General features: G+C 44.0%; 1 protein-coding gene across 2 annotated transcripts in view; it reads right to left on the bottom strand.

The window, feature by feature from the left end:
- Positions 1–27422, bottom strand: part of DCTD (dCMP deaminase) — a 202915-nt gene that overhangs the window by 37258 nt on the left and 138235 nt on the right. Inside the window, exons 4-5 of one of the 2 annotated variants that reach the window (XM_078678925.1) lie at positions 21167–21283; positions 11164–11260 (exon numbers count right to left, since the gene is read on the bottom strand). In XM_078678925.1, coding sequence (XP_078535051.1) covers positions 11164–11260; positions 21167–21283 — 214 coding nt within the window. The remainder of the gene's footprint in view (positions 1–11163; positions 11261–21166; positions 21284–27422) is intronic. The other variant, XM_078678926.1, reaches the window with a different exon arrangement.

Raw genomic sequence — 27422 nt, forward strand, 5'->3', positions numbered from 1 at the left:
CAGTTGAACCGTTGCTGTAGCCTATCGCAGCTACACATTAAAGACCTCCTTCAGAGTAGTAGTTACTTATCCAACAGAATTCTCTTATGACTCAGAGATTCCTAAAGTGGGCTGAGTGCAGAATCCCTCATAATTCCAGTTTAAGCAGGATGAACCTCATTTCCACTTGGAAATCCTGTCTCAGAACAGCACTTATTATCTTGATTCCACAAATACGAGTCTATTTCTTTTTTGTTATTTCTCCCTTTAATAGTGTAGTCTCTCCTGACAGATATCAGTAAAACTAGGCAGTAGTAGTCAATCAATCTTCTAAATGCGTCTCGTCGAATTTTCCAGAATAGTTCAAATGTTATCGTAAAGATTGCTATCTTCAAAGCCCTAAATTAGATAGCGTCACCGTCCATCGAAGTTCCACAACGGCACTCACGTCTCCTCGAATCATTTTCAGTTCATAACATGTGTAGCTGTAGATACACATGCTGTGCGTCGACTGTAAAACAGTCCTCCCAAAAGCAGCAGTTAGCCTGAGGATATTGCAAAAGGTTTGGACAAATGTACGTAGGACAGCCTGGCCAACATGAGCTTGCTGGTGGATGAAGACATCCACATTGTAATGTTTGGTGTGAGGAGAAGACAATCTAGCTGCTTTGCAGATGTCAGCCAGAGGAATGTTACCACGAAAAGCCACAGAAGTCCCTTTCTTACATGTGGAATGGGATTTGGGAGGGACACTGAGAATTTTTTGGCTTTTGCAGAGCAGGTCGGTATGCACCTAATAAGCCAGCATGCACTTGTTTTAGAACGAGCATGCCCCTTGTGTGGTTTGGAGAAAGACACAAAGAGCTGTGTCTTACGGAAAGGTTTTGCTCTGTCAATATAGTACATGATCACTCTTTTTTTACACCCAAAGTATGCAAAGCGCATTCAGCTACAGACTATGGATGTGCTAGGACCACCAGGAGTTGTACTGTTTGTTTGACATGAAAGTTAGAAACTATCTTAGATAGGAATTTGGGGTTAGTTCTTAGGACTAACCTATTCTGATGTAGTAGGTTCTTCAAAGAGAAGAGCATGCATTTCATTGACACAACTGAGGGAAGTTACGGCTACAAGGAAAGTCACCACCCAGGAAAGAAACTGCAATGGGAAAGGGTGAAGTGGTTTGAAAGGAGGCCCCATTAACCTAGTGAGTTCTGTGTTGAGGTTCCACAATGGAGTAGGTGGTGTCCGTGGTCCGATAACCCGTTTAAGGCCTTCCATGAAAGCCTTACTGACTGGCACCCTGAAAAGTGAAGTGTGCGGTCCATTTGGAGGTAGGTGGCCCGTAGCTAAATGGAGTCTGATAGAAGTATAGGCAAGGCCCGTCTTTTGTAGCTGAAGGAAGTGAAAGACAATGTATTTCACAAAGTCTGTGAGAGGGTTGACATGTTTAGGGAGAAAGTAGCAAACCGTTTCCACTTGGCCGCGTAGCAGGCTCTAGTTTTTGGTCTGCATGTCTCCTTCAGAATGGTCATAAACTGTGAGGAGGTCAAGGTATCCTAATGTTAAGACCTCAGGAACAAGCCTGAGCTACTGCTGGGATATGATACCTGAGAGTGCATTGGTTCCGACAAAGAAGGTCTGGCTGGTTTGGGAGCTTTTTGAGAGGAACTAGGGAAAGCGCAAGCAGGGTAGTGAACCATGGACGGTGTACCCAGGCTGAACTTACTAGGATGAGAGTGAGGGATGTCTGCCTCAGCTTCCAAATCATGAATGGGCAGAGTGAGAGAGGCAGAAAAGCATTAGGAAATATCACTGACCATTTATCTATAGTCCGCTGCTCAGGGACTGTGGGATCCTTGAAGAGAAGCTTGATCATTTTGCATTTTTAGAAGTGGAGCAAAGGTTTATTTTTTAAAACATATGTTGTTGCTTTTCTTAATACGACATCAACCATTATCAATGGTATACATCTTAATAATGCACATTACACATGTTTGCTTCCTACCCGTGGCGGACAGGTCTATTTTTGGAAACCCTCTGTGATGGAAGTACAGGAGTAGGACTTGGGGGTGGAGTTTCCATTTTTGGCCTTGTTGATGCGTCCTGGTGAGTAGGTCTGCCAAATTGTTGTCCATCCCGGGGATGTGCTGAATGAGCAGATGCCAAATACTCTGTGCTAGAGCAGACAACTGGGGTGAGTGTGTGCCCCGTTTTTGTAGGCAAAACATGGCAGCTCTGTTGCCTGTTCGGACCAAGACTACCATCAGCTGGATGAGGATGCTGAGGTCTTGTAGGTGCGCTCCACAGCCGGTGAGTGAGGCATCCCTAGTGATGGTATCCAGCGGAACTGGATCGAGAAAGGGCCATCCCTGCAACAGGTTGCTTGCGTTTTACCACTGCAGAGAGCAATGACTGCGGCACCAAATTAACACTAGATCATCCCAATAACACTCCACTTGAGACAATTGTGCCGCTACGCAATGGATGTATGTGTAAACTGGTGTGAGGAACTGTGGCGACGCAGGATACCACCAAGCCAGGCAAGCCCATAAATGCCCTGCCCTGACCGTTACATGACGATCTGGCTGAAAAAGAGGTAGCAGTGTTTGGAATGCTTGCACCCTACCCCACTCGGGAGTCGAGAATGGTCCAGAGGAAGAGCTGCACATGGTGGAGCTGGAGGTGGGATTTGGTTGCACTGATTGTGAATCCTAGGCTGTGAAGAAGATGTATGGTGTTATGCGTGTGAGCTAGGCAATGTTGCTGCGAGGCGCTCTTGATCAGACAATTGTCTAGGTAATAGAACATGTGAACACTGCTCATCCTGAGGTGAGCAGCTACCATGGCCAGACACTTAGTAAAGTGGGGGTTCTCCTCCACAATCGGTGGAAGTCTTGGAGGTGTGCCCGCCCACGACGCACTGGAGAGGTGAACTTGCAGTTGCCGCGGGAGGAGGTGGCGGAACTGACTGTGCTCCTCGGCGGCTGCTGCTGTCTACTAGAGGTCGGTGCTGCGGGGCCTAGCGGGCCGCTCTGAATACACGGCCTTGCCTCCCCGTGCGCGGCCCCGATTTCACCGGTGCGGTTCCCCGCTGTGCCTGCTGCCGCTCCTCCGGAGCCCGGATTAACAAAGGACGGTGCCGGGGTGCTGTTGGGGCCCCCCTTGCCCCCCCTTCCTGCCGCCATCAGCCACATCACCCTCGGCTGGTGCTCCAGGGAAACGTGGTGACTTGAGAAGCCCCCCCCCGCCTCACAGCTATTGCCGCATGTGAGGACTCTCGGGTAAGACAGCGGGAGAGGTGGGGACAAAGCACGGATAGCCGCCTGCAGCGCTACGGCCGCATACTGCGAAGCTGGGAATCTCGTCCTCCATTTTGGCGGCTCTTGTGGAACGGGGCCCCGTGACTCCTGCAAACCCGGTGGGTGGCTGCGGACTCCTTGTGCCTGCTGGGGTGTGCTCCAACGAATCCACGGCATTACACACTTGCGCCAGCCGGTGGGCACTGCGTCGGTGGGGTTGGCCTCCGGGCCCATGCTCCCCCTCCGCCCCCCGCATGCCGGCCGCCATTTCGCGGCGCCCGGCGGAGCGACCGCTGCTCGCCTGGCATTGTTGTTGAACTAGTGGCCTTCCTGAAGTGTTTCAACCCATGCTTGCCTCTGGGGGCCCTGTTCGCCGGCCTGGGGCCTACCGTGGGGAGTCGAGACACACTGCTGCCTACACTGACTCTGCTGCTTGTAGCTACTTCCACTGCAGACCCTCCCACGCGCTTCGCCACTGCAGACCCTTGGATCCTTTGGGGGATGAGTTTGCCCTTTCGCTTAAGCTGCCCGCGCCTGGACCATCAGTGACTCTGGAGCCTGTCCCTCACGCTGTCGGCGCCTCATGGCACTGCTGACCCGGACGACGCGCCCGCTGTCCCCTCGCCCAGAACACACAAGCGCTGGATTTGCGCGGCCGGGTGGGGGAACGTGTGTTGGCTGTTGGGGACCTTGACCTACAGCGGCCCTGCTTGACCCGAGCTTCCAGGATGGGGAGGACGGAACCCAGGCAGTCGAAGCTGCCTTTTGAGGGCCGCAGGACACCGGGTGCCAGCTCCAAAACTCCGGTCGAGACGGATCCCCCAGAGACACAGGACGACGGCTGGAAAACCCTGCTGGTCACCATGCAAAAAAGCCTGACCTCAATAGATTCCAAAATTGATTCCATGAATCTCAGGCTGGACAATGTGGTGGCCAAGTTGGATGGGCACGAAGAATGCCTCCAAGAAGCTGAACATAGAATCTCGGGCCTGGAGGATGGAGCAACCACAACACGACAGCAAGTGACGCAGATGGACAAACTCTTGAAGGTGATTGCGGACAAAAATGAGGAGTTGGAGGCGCGCTCCAGGCGGAACAACGTACGCCTCCTTGGCCTAGCTGAATCCACAAACACTGGCCGCCTGGAAGATTACATGGAACGCCTGCTAAGTGACATTTTTGGCCGTGACTCCTTTTCAGCGCACCTAGTTATTGAACGGGCACATCGATCACTGGCGCCCAAACCTCCTCCGGGAGCAACGCCTCGTCCGATTATCATGAAATTTCTCAACTACCGAGACAGAGAAAACACCTCGCTATCCTTCTATCCAGATTTCACACAGGCGGTGCAGGAGGCTCGGCGCAAGTTCCTGGCAGTGAAGAAGCAGCTCCAGTCCCGTAGTATCCAATATGCAATGCTTTACCCTGCACGGCTGCGGATCCACCATCGAGGCCGCCAGCACATCTTTCAAACGCCTCATCAAGCTGAAGAATACCTGAAGCATGACAGGAGGTCGGAATCGCGGGAGGCTGCTGTCAGACACCGGTCCCGCTCTCATTCACCTCTGTCGGAACCCTCTTGAGGTGCCTCTTTCAAGATGGACTTGTCCTGCTGAGTGATTTCTCCTCCTGGCACCACAACGACATCCTGCTGATTGGTGATGTATTACTCTATTGTTGACCGAAGAACTTCTATTGTCCCTGGTCTGCTCCTCTCCGCCCCGTTGTTTCCGCCCCCGAGACCCAGGTGGTGGTAGATGGGTGAGATAGGGAGATGGAGTATTATGGGCAGGAGCCCCTAGTGGCCCTCCTTCTAAGGGCATTCCCCGTTGAGACTTCATGACTTTTCTTGGTTGGGGTTGTTACTGTTGGGAGCAGCTTCTCAGTGGTTGGGTCATGGGGGGAGGGATGGTTTATTCCTGGCGAGTTGGGGTAGCCAGTGTGGGAGAGGGGGGAACATCTGTCCTAAGTCCGGAGTACCACTATTACATCACTTTCAAATGCTATGTATTGTTAATACTGTGTTGTTCCACTTGTTTACACTTACTCGTTACTTGCGCTACTGTTCTCTGCCATACCCTTTTCCTCAGCCGGGATGACCCGCTCTGATCAGGCGCAGACTATCAGGTTAATATCCTGGAATGTAAGAGGACTAAACGACCCTAGGAAGCGCAGACAGATATTAGGGTACCTTGACAGGCAGGGCGTAAATGTTGCCCTTTTGCAGGAGACGCACCTTCCCCCCGGCCGGGCCCCTGCCTTCGCAACTCGATGGGCCTCCAGTCGCACCTTCTCCCAGTATTCTAACTACGCTAGGGGGGTCACGATATTGATTAAAAAAGGAGTGGCCTTTATACCTGCAGGGTGCGACACTGATAAAGAGGGTCGATTCTGTCTAGTATGGGGTCGTCTATGCTCGCACGATGTATTGTTTGGCAACTTCTATGGCCCCAACGCAGACCAGCCGTCTGCCCTGAGGGTATTGTGGAGCAAGATACACACATTAGGCATTACTCACGCTGCTCTGGGCGGGGTTTTTAACACTGCTATGCAGCCCTCTGTTGATAGGTCCCGCCCGCTCCCCGCACATTACACTAACATGCAGCGCACCCTGTGCGAGGTCGTAGCAGATAACAATCTAATAGATACGTGGCGACACCTCCAGCCTACCTTACGAGAAGGCACACATTACTCTTCCCTGCACGCTACCTGGGCAAGACTCGATTATGTATTTCTTTCTGCTGGGTTAGCTCCCTGGCTGGCCCGAGCAGAACATCTTGCACGCACCTTCTCGGACCACTCTCCTGTCCTTGTAGAGCTCCAGATACCCCTGAATGTCTCCCCCTACTTGTCGTGGCGTCTCAATCCTGCTCACCTTCGAGATGCGGCCTTTAAGGCCGAACTCGAACAAGATTTTCGCGACTTTTTTGAGCGCAACATCTCCTCGGTGGATAGTATGACCACTGTCTGGGAAGCCTTTAAAGTTACTGTCCGGGGATGGTGCATCTCGAGGGGTGGCGGAGTGTTAAAGTCTTTGCGCACTGACCTGCACAAACTAGAAACTGAGCTAAAGGAACTAGAGGGGGCCAGGGCTCTCAACCCAGATGACCCCGACACTCTCCTACGATTACGTTGCAAAATTTCTGAATACACACAGGTGGCGGACACAGAGAGCAAGTTTTTGGGGCGCCCATACATGGCGCGTATATACGGAGAGGGAGACAGACTGGGGAGGGGTCTGGCGAACGCTGTCAGGCCCCCCAGATTTACCACTTATGTCACTGAGGTGCAGGATGGTAATGGGGACATGCACAGAAACCTCCCTGATGTCCTCCGTGTTTTCCGGGACCACTACCATGCACTGTACACATCACACAGAGGGGACCCTATTGACCTCTCCTCATATTTCGACGACGTCGCGCTGGCGTGGCTTGGTGAGGGACAAAAGAAGTTTTTACATGCCCCCCTGGAACTCGAGGAAATAACGGACGCCATTATGAGTATGCGCTCCGGCAAGGCCCCAGGTTCTGATGGCCTCCCTATTGATTTTTATAAACTATATGCCCCCATTTTGGCCCCCGTCCTGAAACAGGTTTACTACGCGGCCCTGGAGGGCAGCCTGCCTTACACCATGAGGGAGGCGCTTATTACCTCCCTACTTAAACCCGTCAAGTCCCCTTCACACTGCGATTCCTACCGTCCCCTCTCCCTCATGAACAATGACACTAAGATACTAGCCAAGGTATTAGCCACGAGACTCAATCTCCTCATGGAACGCTTAGTTCTTCCTGACCAAGCAGGGTTTGTGCCCAATCGGGCTACTTCCCACAATCTCCGCCCACTCCATGCCGTGATCCAAGATCTCAACCCCAAATGTGATGCCGTTGCGGTCTTTCTTGATGCCACCAAGGCATTTGATTCCCTTGAATGGGACTACTTGCTAGGTACATTACAATATATGGGGGTACCGTTCAGTTTCCTGGACTGGGTGAAACTCCTCTATCATCAGCCCATTGCTACTGTACTCCTCAATGGGTCCAGAGCCGCTCCGTTTCATGTCCAGCGAGGGACCAGACAGGGATGCCCACTATCCCCCATCCCCTTTGCCTTGGAAATTGAGCCCTTGGCTGCAATACTTAGGCAAAAACACAACCACCGCTCCCTCATCTATAGCTCCCGGCCTCTCCTGGTGTCACTATATGCCGACGACATCACCTTGTACATTGAGAAACCCAGCGTGAATCTAAACCCGATACTACGCGAAATTACTAAATTTGGAGGTGTCACTGGAATTCAGATCAATTGGTCCAAATCTGCTGTCTTTCCACTCACAGATAATACGCACATGTTCCCGCTCGACTACCCATTGCTGTGGGAGCAGGATGAGGTGAAATATCTGGGTGTCCATGTACTCAGGGACAAGGAAGCAATGATGTGTGACAATTATGGCACCGCAATGGACAAGATTACAGACAACATCTCGAAATGGCTCCACCTTCCCCTCTCCATGGCGGGCCGCATTGCGCTGATAAAAATGAACATACTACCCAAGCTGCTTTACCTCTTTGTTAACATCCCATACAACCCTGGCGCCTTTTTTTTCCGCACCCTCAATTCCCAGCTTTCACGCCTTATATGGGGAGGCAAACAAGCCAGACTCAGCCTCGACGCTCTTATGCTCCCTTTCCAACTGGGTGGATTCGAAGTCCCCAATTTTGAGAGATATTATGATTGCGCGCAGGCCCATTTTGCGGTTTACTGGTATCACCCTCCACCATATATGGCTCATTTGGCCGTAGAGGACGGTTATATGGGCCCTATTGTCCCCACTGGCTATATTCATACCCATGTCAGTCAAAGGAGCCGTGACCCTTCCACTGTGGACTGCACTGTACAAGCATGGGACCGTCTTCTCAATGGACTGGGTAACCCATTCGTCTACTCGCCCAATTTAACTTTGCTTAATGACCCCAGGCTACAAGTTACATGTGAAGTAATATGTCATGTTATGTTGCGTAAATTTAAAATAAGCTGCTGGGGTGACTTGTATGTACAGGGTATATTCCGCACGGCGGAACAGTTTTTCGGGGAAGTGACACCTTCTGTCATGGATACCTTTATATTTACCAGATTGAGGCAGAATGTGCGAGCCTTGACCCCCTCTTTCCCCGCTGAACCTGATACACTCGCCCCACTTCATGCATTGGTGCAACCTGAGGCCCCTCGACACGTCATATCCATGCTTTATAAACACGCGCTGAATGCGCCCAGCGCTTCCCCTGCTAGACCTAGATTGGAATGGGATAGAGACTTGGACTCGCCCCTTACTGACGAACAGTGGGAAACCAGCTGCACTCAAACACACGCAATTACCAGTAACAATAGACTGTGGCTGCTCCATTATAAATTTCTTCACAGGCTCTATCACACACCGGCCAAATTATATAAGTTTCGCTTAAGGGACACTGATTGCTGTCTTCGATGCGGCGCCGCTGGAGCCGATTTCATACATTTAGCGTGGCTTTGCCCCCAAATTGCTGGATACTGGGATCAGGTGTTTGAGGGACTCACGAGCATGCTCGGTGTGACAATTGCCCCCTGTCCCCTCATGGCACTGTTGGGATTAACGCAATCTGTAGTCACCATACATAAAACATTTCTAGCCATGAGTCTGCTGCTTGCTAAGCGTTTACTCGCATGCCGCTGGGGCAGAGGCCGCGCCCCCAAGTTTAAGTGCTGGCTTCACTCCCTGTCCACTTGGCAAGAGAGGCTTCACGACTATGCTGAGCTCCTTCCCCTTACCTCACAGCCGAAAGACATATGGGCACCACTCACGGCATATCTTCTTAGGTTGAGTGCAGAAGACGGGGACATTCAGGTTGGGGAGGCTCTACCCACTGCAGCGCTGCTCACTACAACATCTGAGTAACTCCGTATCTGCTTACACTTTGCTACTGTTTACCGGCTATTGGGGTTGTATTTGCATGTGTTGCTCACTCTGTATTCAAGCGGGACTGGGCCTAATACTGATTCCTATATGTTGGGGTTGTGACCTGATTATTGTGTCTCCTTACTGGCAACTGGGAGGGTGAGGTACAGAAGATGGACGACACCCTTACATCGCTCTTTGTACATCTGTTATGCATGTGGACTACTTCCGGACTACTATGGACATTTGCTTCCTGCTAATTCATCCATGTTATGTTAGGGGAGGGAGGGAGGGTTTAAGGTAACCTTTGATTATCCATTTCCATTTAGTTTAATGCCTACTTCGATACAGCATGGGAAGATGACCTATATATGCTTTATAATGCTTAATGTCTTCACTCGAAGTTTATGCATTGATGTACCATGCTTTATGATTCAATAAAGGTTTTTTGAAACTTAAAAAAGAAAAAAAAAAAGATTAAGGAATAAACAGGGGAAATTAATGCCTAGAATCCGATATATGTGCTTATTCGCCACTCATAGCCAGAACCTCAAGGTCTAACTTGTCACAAGACGATTTTTCGGACTCCTAAGGATACAGTTTCTGCGAGGACTGGAACTGCCAGATCAAATAAAGGGCCACTCGTAATGAGGGACTTACTGTTTAAAAGGCCTTTGAGAATGTTTATTTTTGGTACTTTTATGTACTCAATGAAAACACATCATACATCTCAGTCTCACTTCAGTTTTTCATTTGGCTCTACCTTGGCTACCACAGTCTCCAATGGCCGGTTGAAATTTCAATAATGGGTAGTCTTGTTTTGTTGCTGTTTTATTTTCCTTTAACAAACTAGTGAAAATCAAATTAGATTCAGAAAGGCTCTGGTAAAGTAAAAAGACTGAATTTCCTTACTGTATAGTGAACTAATTACATTTACGAACAACCAAAGTTATAGAGATGAAATCACAGCTAAGTAAATACACTCTATTGAAAAATGGATCTGAGCACGTAGAGAAGGATTGTGTGCAAGTGGGGAGGATAGTGTATTTGACAAGCACATGTTGCTTAAACTCTAACCAAAGTAGCATATTAGCCGTGGCAAGAGATCGTGTAGGAAGGAAACTACGGATGTAGCAAAGACATGTCACTTCCATAATAATTAACGTATAAGCATGGCAGGTGATTCGATAAGAAGACTGCAGATGAGACAGACCTGTTGTTAAATGTTAACCAAGAAGACAGCGAGAAAGCTATGTGACAAAGTTGTTGTTAGAATATAAAAGGTAGTAGTTGGAGGAAGTGGGGAGAGATCGTCACTAATCAAAGGAATAGCCCTGGATGGAGTCGTGCAGGTGACAGCACGCCTGTCTAATATAAGATTGATAATGTTTTTGCTGTCGTTGGTGTGTGTTTGTCGGCTGTAAATCTTAGCTAAGTAAAACTTCGTTGTTGAACATTCATCGTGTTATACGTATATTTTCTTAATCAAGGGTAGGGCGGAAATTAAATTCAAAATTAATTTAACTTAACGCAGTTATTTTAAACTAAATATATTACATAAGAATGAGACGGGGCAGTGAGAGCTAGGATAGTCAGAGCTTTTCAGAACACAACCCAGTAAGAGTAAATAAAAAAAACAAAATTATACTAACAGCTGGCAACAGACTGACATTTATATACCATGGGAGTATTGCTCAGTAGCTGGTATTACATGGATGCCACACCTTAAGAAAAGACCGCAGTGCAGTCCGAGTAACATCATCAATTTTGCCCCCTTAGAACTCACTGTCGTCCAACTGACTTCTGGGCTTGAGGATAGCACCTGCATGAACTCAGTGTATCTGACAGATTAGTTGTTTTGCTTAAAATGGTCCAGCACATAGCATAATACATCCCTATACACACAGATAGCAACTTTTAAAGCAATGACACGTTCAGTGCTTCTAGTCTTACTTGTACACAATTCCAGTCAAATCGAACATCCGTCTTGCAGCTTTCATTTCAGGGTTATCGTGATATTTGTCCGACATAAAAATCACTTCTTTGATACCTTAGGAAAGACATGATAAAATAAAATCAGAAAAAGAATAAGAATGACCAGACAAATTGTCTTTTAGAAAATACAGAGTGTGTCATGCAGCTAGCCCACATGAAAATCCAATTTCCAATGCTTAATTCCCGTTTTCAGACAGTTTTATATAAAAGACAAAAGATTTTATACAGAGGATCAAAGGGTTGCTGCTAACCAAAACTATTGTGTTCACATTCCTGCAAACAAGTAATTGTAAGTTATCCAAGCTTATACATTTATGACAAGAAAAAGTTAACTGTAACGATTTCTGTTCGGTTTGTGCATCCTTTATAAAGTCACATTCATTTAGATTACAAGCTATTGTAAACTAGCTCACCAAGTAGTACAAGATTTGTAGCTTCTGAAAATGTTGTTCTGTACTCATGCCGAGTGTTCTTTTTATAACCAAAGTGTGAAAGGCATGCTTCCCTCTGCGTTCAGGTGAACTTAAAAATATAAAAATATAGTTCGGGTGGAAGTTAGAGACCCTATTTGAACTTTGGAGTGTGACTTTTTCCAAGATAGAACTTGAGGACTGCTCCTCAGCCGAGGTAACCAGTATCACCCACCTTCCTGCCCAATGTGATAGCTATCATAAGGATGACGTCCAAGTAGGGTATTTGATCATACAGGAATTATTTGGTCAAACAGTTGTCACTAGGTTGGGAAGAACTGCAGTGCCGTTTCCTAATTGGAGGAAACATGCAACGTAGTCCTTTCAACAGTCTTTAGTTGACTGGCTGTGTGAACAGAGTCTACCCTCAGCCTCTTCTATGTCAAATTTACTGACAAATTCAGGAGGAATGCCCCTTGCTGAAATCGCATTTTTGCCAGGTGCACAAAATACGTTCAAGTGGATCACAAGACTGGGTGTACTCAGTTATTGTGATCACCAAGTACAAAATCTCATCCAGAAGTGAAAGGGCTGGGCTCTAATGAGTTCAACATCTTGTTCTTAGATGTCACTATCAATGTTTGGGTAAGAAGGCACCCAAGTTGGAGACAGACAGCAAGAGACCTACAGTCAGAGGAATACTCCTAAGAGAATCAGTGTCATCTCAGAGTAGTTGGGTCTGGAAGGGATCCCCTACCTTGAACTCTGCTGCCTCCCCCTGCTGGAACTTAGGATCTGGAGGTGTGTAGTGGGCTTAGGGGAAGCTTTAGCCTTCTGCTTTGCCTGGTCAGGTTCCTACACTACCGTTATAGATCTTTTTCCATATGCTAAAGAAAATTAAGCAGAAGTCGCAATTGTATAATAGTAAGGGTGAAAATCTAAATGTGTCAATGACTGTGTTTGCCCTCTTCCTTTTTCTTCTGTTCTATATGTATCAGTTGAAACATTTAAAAACAGATGCGCAAACTGGTTCAGTACTAGAAATCAAAATGTCCAGCCGCTGCCTAAAGTCAGTAGCGAACTCTGATTCCTCACAAAGGTGTGAATACGGCAGAGCTCTGGCGATTCCCACTGAGAATCTGAGGAAGGTTAGGTGACTGAGGGACAGGCACTGAACGGTTGGGGGACAAAATATTGAACTGACTTTTAAAAAGAGTATATTCATAAGAATGTGTTACAAACTCAATTTCTCTGGCCACGTTGACGAATGGGAACATTCAAACAGCCAACACCAGCTACATCTATACATGATCCAATACTGAAGAACAATTAATTCTTGTCAATCCAAACTCTTCCTTGAATTCGGTGTAGTGTCCTCTGTTACAGCAGTATTAAAGGATGTGGCAAACTGCAGAAGAGAAGGGGTTATTCCAATATTATGACAAAGCTTCTGTCACAGCTGAAGAACTGTGCCGTTTCAAGGTGTGTTGATAGTTAATGCACACATTTGCTTTATTAATCAATGCAAGACGTCAAGCTGGATTTTTTTCAGCCACAGATGTACAATATATATATATATAGACCGGGAGTTTCTGTTAACTTGGCTGAATAAATAAGATCTTGCCTGAAATTTTGGGATTCGGAGTGGTCTCTGTTCGCCGTGCTGTTGCAGGAGGTGCAGGGACTGTTCAAACCAGATTGATATATATATATATATATATATATATATATATATGATTGCTTTAAAAGACTTCAGAAGCAGGGAAAAGAAAGACTTTTTGCCATCTTCTGGACACCTATACATGAGTAGCTATAGAGACTTCTGTACAGAGGATTACAGTGGATCAACATCAGAGTCTAAAGAGCAGCAGTTTTGAGAGTGAAACAGCCCAGCACAACTAAATAGAAATCAGAGAACTGATTCAGACCACTGAAAGTCTGTGTGCTCAGCTGGGTTAACAGGCGCAAGGTGAGCAACAAAGACAACTTAGATGAGGAAACTAATATTTACACATCATTTTGGAGATTGGGTAAACATTATCAACAAACTGGTAATGGAAAGGTCCACCTTCGCACTTGTCAGAACTGACCAATAAAAACAGGAGTTTATACGATTCGTGTCAAATTGAGGTTATGAAATTATTAATTATTTAATATTTGGTGTGTTCCTCAATCTCACACATATAGATTTTATCCCAAAATTCTATGTAGGTAAATGTGGAGAGTCTAACTTAGGCTCTGAGTGCAGTTACTTAGTAAGTCACTAAACTATAACTGACAAATGCACAAAATATGGTCATACAAAAGGAGGAAGAATAATTTAGCTGACATTGATGAAGACAGCTATTATCCCTGTACAAGTTAATGTCAGTAAGGTAGCCATTATATTGGGAGCTTTTGATCCACAATTACCGAACACACAGGATCGCCAACTCTTGGATTTGATGCTAACACTGGCGGGTAAGGTGATTTTGTGTAAATGGAAAAACACATCAGAAGTTAGCTTTAAAAACTGGCAGGATTGGCTCTCCTTCCTGAGAGGAGCAGATAATCCGGCGCTGCAATCTGCCGACCTTCCAATAAGAGACTCTGGAAATCACTTGATATGTCTTCATTTCATTTTAATCCTCCGTGATGTAATACTTCATGCTGCATACTTCCGTGACGGGCCTATTCACTGCGGAGTCCTGTGCCTGACCTCATTATTGATAGCTTGGATTGTCATGTAACTGTACTTTTTTCTATTTCTTTATTTTGTCTGTGTAATTATCCTCATGTAGTCCTGTTACAGGCAGCACCAGACAAGCGTGATTTGATTTTCTTTCAGTTTTGTGTATTGTTGTCGAGCAACGCATCTGATTCAATCTATGTATTTGAAGCCTTATTGTACTGTATTCTCTTTGTTTTCCTTTTCCGCAATAAAAATGATTTGAATTAAAAAAAAAAGTAAGGTAGCCAAACAGCTGCAGTAAATGCACAGGAGTGGACGGCGTGGTTACTCCCTACACAGGTAGAGAAGCAGCTGGAGTTGCATGGCACTACCTAATGGCACTTGGAAGCTACTACTGGAGGAATGTTTTCCAGATCCACTCGGGTACCTGAAAAAAATTCACAAGGCTAGGAATAGGAGGAAAGAAGTATCTATCAGAATAAAGTAGTCTGTGCAAAAGTGCCTCTTAAGTAACAAACTTTTAAGAGTGAAGGAGGTCATTACGTAAATCAGCAATTTAATCTTTGGATGATACAGTCTCATTTCTGAAAGGCTGTAACCCTGCATGGACCGTTAAGGATAAACACATCTATCAGGATGTTGGGAGGGGGTCGGAAAAGTGTAATCGTCCAGGAAAATCTGTTGCCTTGATTTGGCACAAAACTTAAATCACCGCACCTATCCAGCAGTAGGGTATGGTAGGAACAAGACTGTCCCCATGAGTTTAGATTATAACAACAACATGACTTTTATAAAGCGCTGTATGTGTGAAGTATTTGTATTAAGCGAAGAAGAGCTTTGAAGCGCTGTACAGGGTCAAAAGTAAAGATACAGTCACTACGTCATTGGTGGGCCTGCCGAGTTCTGAGAGTGGTGACAGACCATTGTCTCTTGTGATCAAATGTTCTTTAAAGAGGGTTGTTGTCAGCTTTCTCATAAACTGTAGCAAACATGATGTAATCCATAGGATGTTGTTCCAGACCATGGATGCATAAATGGAGCACGCCTGATATCCTGAATATCAATTTAGCCAATTCTATATAGTATAAATAGATCTTATTATTGCACAATATAATGGTACCCAATCTCACAGCAATGAAAATCGCAGTTGACCAAGCCGGATTATTGTCAAACAGACATCAGGAGCAAACGCACAAATCACTGAGCTATCTTGGAACAAGAATCTCACCTTGCTCATCACGTACACATAAAATAATAGGGGCGGTTTGTGCAGAAAGTGTTTGCACCGTCACACCCACCTTTCTATCTTTCATCGCCCATTCCAGTCACATAATCCAAACTTGCAGGATGGCAGTTCTAAACACCCGGCTTCAATGCTGGCATAGTTGCAACTGATAATGGAAGCAGAGCCCGTCACATTTTTGGTCAATATTATCCATCCCTGGTCACTGCTAATAGAACGAGGAGCCATCTTTGCATTTTAGCTACACACTCAAATCGCAAAACAGTAGCACAGGTTGATGACCAGAGTGTGGCTATAGCTGAACCACTGGTTGTAGATAGGATCATCACTGAAAGGCATCTTGGGGAGGGTGAGTGACTGCAGCACATTTCTTAACTTCCGAATATGTGCTGAAGCAGGATTTGTCTATGAACTGGGACCGGAAAGTCACAAGTTACAGCATGGTGTTTACATATGTACGAAGATCAACCATGATTTCATAAAATCAACTTAAATCACCTGCTAGCTCAAAAAAATAGATGGCCAACTTGTATTTTTTTTATTTTGGTTCAGGATCCTTAAAATAATCTCTCGGTCCCAAAAAATGCATCAAATATAAAATATTGTTCTAGCTGGATTGCTGCATTTGTGAGGTCCTGTGAGCACATTGTACAGAACTCCTGCCTGCCAAAAGAACTATTTATCGAGCGCTTACAGATAAGATATCGTTCATGATGCTAGTTTCAGGTTATTCTGATACCCAAGCGATATGAATGCTATGTCCATGCATTAGTTTCTTCTTCTTTTTTTGGACCTTTTTTTTCACAAACAATATTGTTCATCTCAGCATCAAGCAGATGTTTAACTACATTCATTGATTCCATCATGTTTTTCAAACAATTAACTGAAGTCAGCTGTGGCTCTTCAACCGATTAGGATGAAAAACATCAACAAATATCGACCAGCTGATGTGTCCTTGTCATTAGTTTTGAAACCGTAGCTTTGAATCTTACATGTATTTTTTATGCAACAGAACATCCTCTGAAACCAAACAGCAAGATGAGGCCTCAGTCAACAAGCATTGGCAACGCCAATATAGGTTTTGCCTACACAAGAGCCGCTGGCGTTGCTAATGTCTTTTAGCTATGTTGTACAGCAATGTGGAGTAGAGTAGAATGGAGTGGCATGGAGTAGAGTGACTTGGAGTGACTTGGAGTGGCAAAGAGTGGTCTACAGTAGAGTGGAATGGAGTAGAGTGGCATAGTAAAGTGGAGTGGTGTGGAGTACAGTAGATTGGTGTACAGTGCAGTGGCACATAGTGGATTTGCATAAAGTAGAGTACAGCAGAGTGGTATACAGTGCCGTGGCATAGAGTGGATTGCATAAAGTAGAGTGCTGTGGAGTGGGTTAGACTAGGCATTTAAATTTGAACACATAAGTCACTTTTCTGGGGTTTAAACTGTCTTGTGAACCAGGCAGAGAGATTTGAAAAGGATACAAAGATTTACTGGCAGTCAATGAAAGCCAGACACATTCTAATGGCAGAGATACTAGGCCATCAGAATCTAAGCTCCCGTCATTGAATGTGAATGGTCTCTTGAAACGCATTCAGCGGAGTGCAGTTTTAGAAGCAACACATTGGTACCCTCCACATATTCTCTTTTTTTCCAGGAGGCCCAGCTACTATGCAATAAATGTCCCTTTCTGGCCAGAATGGGCTTTACGTAAGTCTACCATGCAGGCTTCGCCAAGGGATCGCGGGGTTGTTGATTCTTCTTCATAGGGGCTTCCCGGCCTTTAAGGGTCACACATGGTGCAATAAACAAGGTAGATGTGTTGCGATCACAGGCCTGCTGGAGGTTGCTTTGATCTTCCTGCCTACACCCCCGCTATTGAGCTGCTTTAAAATCATAAGGGCACTCTTAGTACAGCTGTCCATTAGGCTACGTTTATTGGGGGAGCTACAATGATGTGGTTGACTGGGAGAGAGACCATTCCAGCCTTCAAGGACAATGGTCTACACAACTGACTGTACTGTCTCACTTTATGGCTACTGGAGGGCACTAGATCCAGAGTTACACCTTCTACTCAGGTGTCCACAGGTCCCTCTCAAGGCTGGATTAATTTCTGGTCCCCAACTTTGAAACTGATAAGGTAAATTTGGTCGGATCCCTCATCAATCGAACTGGCGAAGGAGACAACCGGGGAAAGTGAAAGCTAAAGCTTTCGCCTAGACACCTGGCTTGCTGGTACAGTCCAAATACAGGGCCTATATGATCAGGCTTTGGTGTCCTCCCTAGGATTTTTTGTGGGGCGTTTAGGGCAACCCTGAGCAGCAACATCATTAGCTACCACACTGAGATTAATCGGAAAAGGCGGCTGTCGATGCTAGACTTACAGAGCCAAAGTGCTGACGGTGAACCGGTCTACCAAGCCGCACCATCAGAAATCGTATGAAGAAATGTAACTTATACCAAAGAGATTCTTAAACAGACTCAATTAGAGGAGTCCAAACAGGCATGACATGCCTCCCAAAGTCGCAAATACCAATCGGGAAACAAGGCAAGTTAGACCCTACACAGCTAATGGGAAATCCAGCGATGCCACTTCCTGTGCAGATAGATTATGTTGTGCTCTACCCATTCGAAATTGGCCAGCTCAGCGGGGCAGTGCTGAGTTCCTCAATCCCCCTATATAGTCAAAGGTGCAGAAGCCGCCTGTTGCCACTACAAGGATGACCCGAATGCATATTTTTGTAATTTACTGTATAGTATTTAGTAGTGTGTGTGAGTGGGTGAGAGAACAAAGTACTTTTCCTTTTTATAAACAAAAATCACTGTCTGGACAATGATTATTTGAGGTTTGCTGTTGCATACCACCAAGCTGGGGTTACTAGCCCACACCACCTTCCCTAAGTAGGGTTTGGACTGCTCTACTTCGCTACCCTGAGAGAATCAGGTGCTACAATTGGTTCCCAGTAAAAACACAATTGCAGACTTACTTTTGAAGGACTCCCATCCTCTGCAACTAATAACCTAATTTCTTACAGAAGTGTAACACGCATTCATAAAAAAGTTGATCATGGTATGGATTACACTTTTCTTGAGCAAAAGGAGACTTTTTCCTACCTGGGTGTTTTAATAGACAAGAAGGTTATCTGGAAGCCGCAGGTTACTCAACAAGCAGTTAGACATGCCCAACTTGCAGGAGCCCTAGCAAAGGAACATAGACAGTCCCTCACCAAACCAATAGCACCTGTGCTCCAGCTCTATCAATCTAAAATTGGCACCTCGATACTCTATGGAGCTGAGCTGTGGGGTTATGCAAATGCGGGCAGCCTAGTTATGGCCCAGAATAAATTTCTACAATCAATTATTGGCCTTCCACAATCGACCCCTTTAGCTCCACTGTTTATGGATCTAGTGTGTAACACCATCAGGGATGTGGCTCATTATAGGTTGGTTGCCTACTGGAGAAGAGTATGGGTAACCCCCGAACTCGCCCACTTTGCCCAAGCTTAGCTGGAAGTTAGGGACATGGATGTCAACAGGAAACTGGGGTGGTTAAGGACAGTACATAACATACCATGAGATATGGGTTTGGTACACTTGTGGTCATCCCCAGCAGATAGCACATGTCCATCTAAATCAGAGTTTAAAGCTGTCTATTGGGCTATGATCAACAGGAAACGTATCCAGGCCTTCTCTGGCACTTCCCTGTGCAGAGTTTTTCTAGATTCCAAGTTGGAACCAAAATATGAGCTGTATTGGGATACCATTTCATCAACACGAGATAGGAAGAGTTTAGAGTGGGAACACTCCCTATCAACCACTTCATATTCAAGTGGGGAAATATACAATCCAGCCATTGTCCGGTTTGTGTGGACAGTACAGAAACAATAGGTCATATCCTTTTTGTTTGCCCAGCTTACAACAAACCAAGAGTAAGGGGGTTGAAACCAATTTGTGCTAACATGGGCATTAGGTCCAGCGGCGAGGCTCATCGTATCCTTACGACTTCAGTGGCCGGTCCGGTTGTGGTAGCAGTAGTGAAATTCCTAGTTTGGGTATGGGTGCTTCGCTGGAAAGAGAAGAGGGAGAAGCAAAGGTCCACCCATAGAGAGGCCTCCCCAATTCCCGAAACACCCATTTTCCCTATCCTTCTAGATTAAAAGTTCCGCGGCTTAACCCGAGAGTCAAACATAGGACTTTAATCTTGGTTTTTTAACGTTTTAATGTTTTAAAAATATATATCAATAATTAAAAAAATATTTAAATAAGGTGCAAGATTTTTAACTGTCTATCCTTCTCTATAATATTATGAGCAATTTTGTCACAGTTGTTATCGTACATTTTGTTTATGTGTATTAACTTTTGTGATTTCATACAAATCGAAATAAAGTTATAAATGAAATGATTACACTTTTCGCTTGACTATATTTAATAAATCTGCTTAGATTCTTATTGTATTTTATACATTTCAAACTTTATTTTGTAACATGGAAGCAAAATCGATATAGGGAGGTTGAAAAGGCAGCAAGTAAACAAACCTCAGCAACAGTTTTAAGAAAAGAGATCTTCTGACAGGAGAGCTGGAAGCCCTAGTGTGGGTACCCTACTTTATGAGACAGAACAATTAGTTGATTCCAGAAGGGCTTAATTAATAAGGGGAAGGGTATTTTGGGACGAAAACTAGGTGGTGTGAGTAGTCTCAAACTTTGCAATCAAAGCTGGAAAATGCATAGCTCGCAGAGGGTTGTCACAACTTTTTTTTTTTACAAACCTTTTCAAAGTTTGGCTTTTTGGAAGCTTTCCTCCGATAGTCCCACTTTCAGAGAACTCTTCTTACCACTATTTTTATTGACTTGGCAAACTTAGTAAACTTTGAATTTCAGAAAGATTGCAAAATTATAAAATTAAACAAAAAACACATTACCTTTTTGTCGTGGAAATACATTTACAAATTTGCATACACAGGGAACCTTTTACAGGTGCACACTTCTAATCAATCAATCAATAACGAGAGGCTTGGATACTTGAGCGTTGGGCAATTTTAACTCATTAGTTAGCATTGCAATTCAAAGACACGAATTGGGGATAAGTAGTACATGGTCAGACCGCTGATATTTTGTACTGTTTGCAGGATCAATAAAAACTAGACAGAGTGTTCTCACAAATGTGTACAAAATTGAGACTGCTAATTTTTAAAACCATGTCAACATACATAATGAAAATAAAAATATGAATGAGGTTGTCGTCACTTGTGGTACGTAGCATTTATCTGAAAATTGCAAATATCTACCATGGTTTTCCGTCTCATGTTTCCGGAAGAATTTGTGCCATGCGCAAATAGAATTAATTTGCACTAAGCTATCCACAATATGTCAGGAGACTAAAATGACAGTAATTGTATTCAATACCAGTGCTTCCGTGGCAGCTCAAGAGCAAGAAACTTGAAATCTCAAATTAAAAACATGCAAAGAATCACAGAGGATCCAATTAGGCTTCTAAAACCTGGCACTGAAAATAAACACAAGACAAATCGCTTCTGGGCTGTGAAGTTAATATAGGGTTTAAAACCAACAGGGGCATCTGTGATCCTGGCTGTGCAGAGGAAGCCGCATTACATAAGCAAGTCACAAGCTGGCACAGTGCTTACCTGCTTGGATGACAAGTTTTGCACATTCATTGCAAGGGAACAAGGCAACATACATGGTACATCCTTTCACATCAGCAGAATTTTTGTTCAAAATTGCGTTCAACTCAGCATGGCAAACTGTGGAGGAGAGTGAGAACAAAGCACACAATCATTTGAAAACCATAGCTCAATATGATTCAGGGATAGGAAGGAACATAAAATGGAGATAGTAGTAAGTATTTTGACTAATCGTTTATCTATTGACAATCTCTGAACAAACCAAGTGAATTCATTTTAGAACGCGTTCCAGCCTCATGGCAAAGAAGGGCAGAGGGCACGGGCTTTGGAGTACAGATCCTTCAGTGAGGTCTGCACATTCGCACCGAGGATTCAGCATTTAAATTACAATCGAAATTAAGGATTAACATTACAACACAAAATGGGGGTTTAGGTATCTCCTTCATTTCACTTCTCTATCAGAAAATAAATCTTTACAACCCATTTTTACTTATCATTCTCCTAAACTGTACTTCCTAAACAGTGTTTATGCCTAACAATATGTTTATAAAATTATGGTTGCGCATAAACTGTAACATGATTTAAAAGGAGCTTTTCCATCACCTTCATTTCTTGCACAGCGAGAATGCTTACACCAAACAAATCCATTTTTATCAAATCAAGTATATCATCATCGCCAAACCACGGTCCCTTTAGTTTAACGGAAACAAATTATAAAAACACAAGCCACGTTTCAATTTCTTCTCTGGTTAGTGTGGGACTTGCACAACAGACGGCAACTAACCCCATGACTCTAGGCTGTCAGATTCAATTTTCAAATCTTGCTTAGTGGGGACTCCCCCCTGAAAACACGTAACCTCATTAGCTTTACTACCCAGGTATGCCTTGTGTTGAAGCAAGACAAACGGTCTTGGTGGGATATTCCACTGAAAATCGATGTTGGTTATATCTTTTTAGGTCTTTTCTACAAACAGATTTAGGTGTTGGTTGCTGAAGACCTATCGTCTACAATATAACAACAAAATAAATAGTAGGCTTTGGATCCGCCTGTTTGAGCGTGATTGGACGACTTTGGCTAAGTTCCTTTCCCATTATTCAAACTCCCTTCTCTCTAATCTTGTATTAGAGTGAGTTGTATCCTTCCACTGGCATTAAGATCACTTTCTTATTGTTTCAGCTCTCCATGAAAGTGCATGTCTTTCCTTGCTTGCTCTCCTTTCGCTGCACATTCCTCTTCCATTTTCCATTGCTCCCTTTCTACAACAGGTGCTTTAAGTATTTTAAAAATAAAATTGCTTTGCTGAGGGTTTTGCAGCAGCACAGTGCTACCAGGAGATCTCTTCTATTTGTCTGTGTGGAATTGCGCTCTATTTGTTTTTAGAATATAAATGTACTATTCCAAAACGGTCCTATGTTATCTTGAAACTGTAAATCAAACAGATAATTAAAGCATACAAAAATATACCAAAATGCCAACAGTTACATCATGACAAACATCAGTGGTCATTTAGGAAAACATTTCAAGATAGCTGAACATGCATGCAGATAACTTACTTGTTTTTTTCTCCAGTATTGAATCTTTCATAGATTCACATGCTTGAATCAGAGTAGTTAGCAGTAATAACGTTCAAATTTAAGGGACTAGGTGAAGACACTTCTTAAAGGAAGTGCACGATTAATGTCCTCCATAATCAATATTTTGATAATATAGCATACGTTTTGAAAATATAAATCAGAATACCTCTGAACCAATTATCACAGCCTTAGAAAAAATCATAAGAATGAAGCTGTACCTTAAAGTAACCGATGTCTCAGGACTTGTCCTACTACTGCATCATTTTTCCATGCCGAATCCAAGAAGTAGTGCTTGGTGAATGTATGTACATTTGACCATGTTGCTGCTCTGCAGATATCAGGAAGTGATACACCAGAAAACAGGGCTGTAGAAGTCACCATACCTCTTGAGGAGTGCACTGGAACTTGCGTGAAAAGCGTCTTCCAGCTTTTTTGTGGTAAATAGTGATAGCTGACGTTATCTATCGTGCAATACTGCTCCTTGAGAGAGCATAGCCCTTTTTTGGAGGCGCAGTAGAGATAAGAAGCTGTTCCACCTGAAATTCTTTGTTCCATGAATGCAACGCTTTACATCCAAAGAGTGCAGAGCTCCTTCAGCAGGAGACAAAGGGATTTTGAAGTATGGGACAAAATTACTGGTTCATTTAGATAAGATGAAGTTGGAACTTTAGGTAAAAAGTAGGGGTCCGTGCTCAACACCACCTTGTCTTCCTTAAACTGTAGTAATGGTTCCGAAACTGTGAACGCCTGAATATCACTGACTCTACTAGCTGATAGGTGAGGGCTAGCAAGACCATTGTTATTAAAGCCTATGAGTCAGGAACCATTGATGATCGCACCAAAAAGTTTTTGCTTCAAGAATACCCAAAAAGTCAGTCAATACACATGACAACAAAGATCCACAAGAACATTGAAAACCCGCCATTCAGGCAGATTGTGTCTACGAAAGGATCTCTACACGAACCCGTGGGGAAGTTCTTAGATAGATACCTCCAGCCCCTAGTCGCCAACATGAAAAGCTATGTGAAGGACACAACCGACTTCTTGCAAAAATTATCGGAAGTTCCCATTCAGACCGATGAACACCTAGTGTTATGTACTGCAGACGTCAGTGCATTATACACTTCTATCCCGCATGGCGGTGGCATTGAAGCAATTGAAAAGGCCATCCTCAACAGCAACATTGACCCCCAGATGCAACAATTCTTGATGGAACTCATGATCTTTACACTATACCACAGCTACTTTGAACATGATGAAACTTGGTACCTCCAACTATCAGGAATGTCCATGGGGAATTGTGCAGCGCCTATGTATGCGAACATATACATGAAAGAATATGAAGAGACACATATCTACGGAGATAACAACTTGAACAGCAAAATCAAGTTATTTATTAGATACATAGACGACCTATTCATCTTGTGGAAAGATTCTAAAGACAATTTGCAACACGCACTCACTGATTTGAACACTAAAAATGAAAGAATCCAACTTTCTTGGCAAATGAGCGAGGAATCTATCAATTTTTTAGATGTAGTCATTACCAGAACACCCGACGGATTCAAAACCGACTTGTACCGCAAACCAACGGACCGAAATAATACTCTTCATTACTCCAGCTTTCACCAGGGATCACTGAAAAGACATCTGCCATTCTCGCAAATGTTGCGAGCCAAACGCATCACATCAGATGAACAGTTGGCCGAACAACGCATCAACGAAATGAGCAAGCGATTTTCAGAAAGAGGATACCCTAAAATCATATTAGAGAATGCAAAAACACGAGTCCAAGGGATCAGCAGACAAGAGGCTCTAAAAAAAAAACTTTCAACCAAAAGACACCAGAATGGTACTAGTATCTAAATTCTCAACCATGAGTATTACGTACAAAAAAATCATCTTAAAACACTGGCCGATTTTGGAACTAGAGCCTGATTTTAAAGACTTGTTTAAGGATCCTCCTATATTCGCTTACACGCGAAGTAACAACATCAAAGAAATTCTAGACAAACAACCCATGACTACTACCGAAAATAAAGGCACACGCCCTTGTATGAACTGCAACAACTGCAATAATATCATCAAAGGGAATACCATCACTCATCCGATGAAAGGAAATAATATCAAGTTGCAAGTAAATGCCACGTGTGATTCCACTAATCTTATCTATTCATTGAAATGTCCCTGTGGAAAAATATATGTGGGGAAAACTGAGAGAAAAATCAAAGTGCGTATAAATGAACACAAATCTAACATAAGAACTGGAAATGACAAATCCACCGTCGCTGTTCATTTTAATGAGCATAAACATACTGTTGCCCAATTAAAATTCATGGTACTTGAAATCATTCGGAAAACAGAGGGCAGAAACAACCGCAAATTTCTATTGCAACGTGAGATGATATGGATTTATCGTCTACAATCAATTAAACCCTTCGGGCTGAATGACATACTGAATTTAGCTGTTATCTATAACTTATGGTCAGATATACCATCCACTGGCCACTTAACCACATAACGTGGCCTTCTGATACTGTTACTTTGCTGTGGCTTGTTTATCATGTTGTTTATCTGAATTCAGTATGATTTATCGCCTTGTAGTGTATCTTTGCCTACACATGCCCTCTTTAGTTTTCATCAGCATCTCTTTAATTTATTTTATTTAATTTTATTTTATTTTGTTTATACAATTTTTTGCCATTTCCCCACACCGCATGCATACCCACTACATCTTTATTTAACTTTATTAGTCACTTTGTGACACACTCCGTGTTTACTTCCATGTTCACTTCCGTACTTTTAACCCACTCAAGATGGCTGCCGTGACAGTCTGTCATCTACTTTTACTAATGACACGTGACTAACTTCACCAATCACCTAACCCACACACCGATACATCACCGCGTTCGCGGCGTTCGCGTAGGATGCTTCCTCCAATGGACCCGTAGCATGAACACGTCGATTTACCTTTCCAGTAAGTCACTCTGCACTACCTCATAGCTTAACGAGATTGACGAGACCCTGTTCTCACTTTGTGCAGGACCTTACACTATTCTGTTTACATTTACAGTTGTACCGACATTTTTCTCAATAACCGCGGAGCTGTAAGTAGCTCTTATACTCTGTTTGCTTTTTCACTCACCTTGGAACACTCCGGACCCAGTTTTTTGCTTTCAACTCTACACCATATATTTCTGGTGACCGTTGGTTTTTCCTCATCACTACACCACTTCCCTTGTATCACTTATGTTTACAGCGAGACTTTAGCCTGTATGTTTTTCTCACCAATCACTTCACGCGGTTGCATGTATTTTTTGACTTAAGTGCACGAAATGCGTAATTAACCTAGTTAGTGTATAATATTTTCGCTTTGATTGCCATATCTTCATCTTTTGTAGAACTCCTTAAAAAAGGGCCAACTAGCCCGAAATGCATTGGAGTTAAAAGAAATACATATAATCATCTGGAATGATGGCATGATGATCGTGTCGTACATATGATATGCTGAAAATATCAAATGTTATGGATAAATAAACAAACTTTTCAACATTTAACAAACATTGTTTGGGAGTCTTTGAAGAATCCAGTGGAGTGCCTCAATACAGGGATGAATTCATATGCATGTATGCACGACTTTCTTTGTATTTGATAGCGTTTAGGACAGACACGCTTCCTGTGAGAGCACCCTATCTCACTGAACTTTTCTAAGTTATTGGTCAAACTTACAGCTGTGCATCCTCGAATATACTGTTTAGGGCTAGCAAGAGCACAGTTTTCCATGAGATGTATTTCATTTCTGCTTTCAGGATCGACTCAAAGATGACTTTATGAGTTGAGCGAGGACCATATTCAACTGCTAAGCTACTGCAGGATGTTTTATAGGTAGAAAATACCTGAGGAGGCCTCCCATGAATTCTTCTACTATCCTTGTTGACTAAAGAAATAGTTCCCCTGACTTTCTTCGAGACCTGGAAATCACTGCCAGGTGAACCTTGATGGAAGACTGTGCCAACATGGCAACAGCTGTTGCAGTGGCGAATGGAAGGGATGCAGGCCCTTCCTAATGCACCAGTGGCAGAATCTTTTCCATTTTGAAAGATGAGCCTTATTTGTGGAAAAAGTTCTTGAATGCTGCAGGATGCATTTACATTCTGCTGGAATATCTAAAGCTCCGAACTCCCAGTCGTGGGGTGCAATGTCGATAAACTCAGACTTTATTGGTGGGTGTAGTATCTGGCCGTTGTTCATGGAGAGTAGATTGTTGAAAGGCCGAAAGAGAATATGTGGAGACTTTGACAGTAATAGGAGTTCTGAATACTAAATGCCGAGACTACTAGAAGTGATGCCATGGCTCCTTCTTCATTTTGCATATTACTCTTAGAACGAGAGGAAACAGTGGAAACGCATAAGCAAACATCCCTGTCCACTGCAGGTGGAGAGCATTCATCCAAGATCCTTTTTGAGGAAATCTGCTGGCAAACTAAACGCACTTTTTGTTGGTCAAAGTCGCAAAAAGGTCCAACTTTGGATTGCCACATACCTTGAATAGTTGTTCCAGCTGCACCGGATTCAGTTCCCATTCGTGGCATTGGCTGCTTGTTCTGCTGAGAGAATCTACCGATTCGTTGTCTATGCCCGGGACATGCTCTACTTGAAGAGTTATTTTGTGCTTTAGCAACCA

Source organism: Lissotriton helveticus, chromosome 2_2 (genome assembly GCF_964261635.1).
Source record: "Lissotriton helveticus chromosome 2_2, aLisHel1.1, whole genome shotgun sequence".
Lineage (NCBI taxonomy): Eukaryota > Metazoa > Chordata > Amphibia > Caudata > Salamandridae > Lissotriton > Lissotriton helveticus.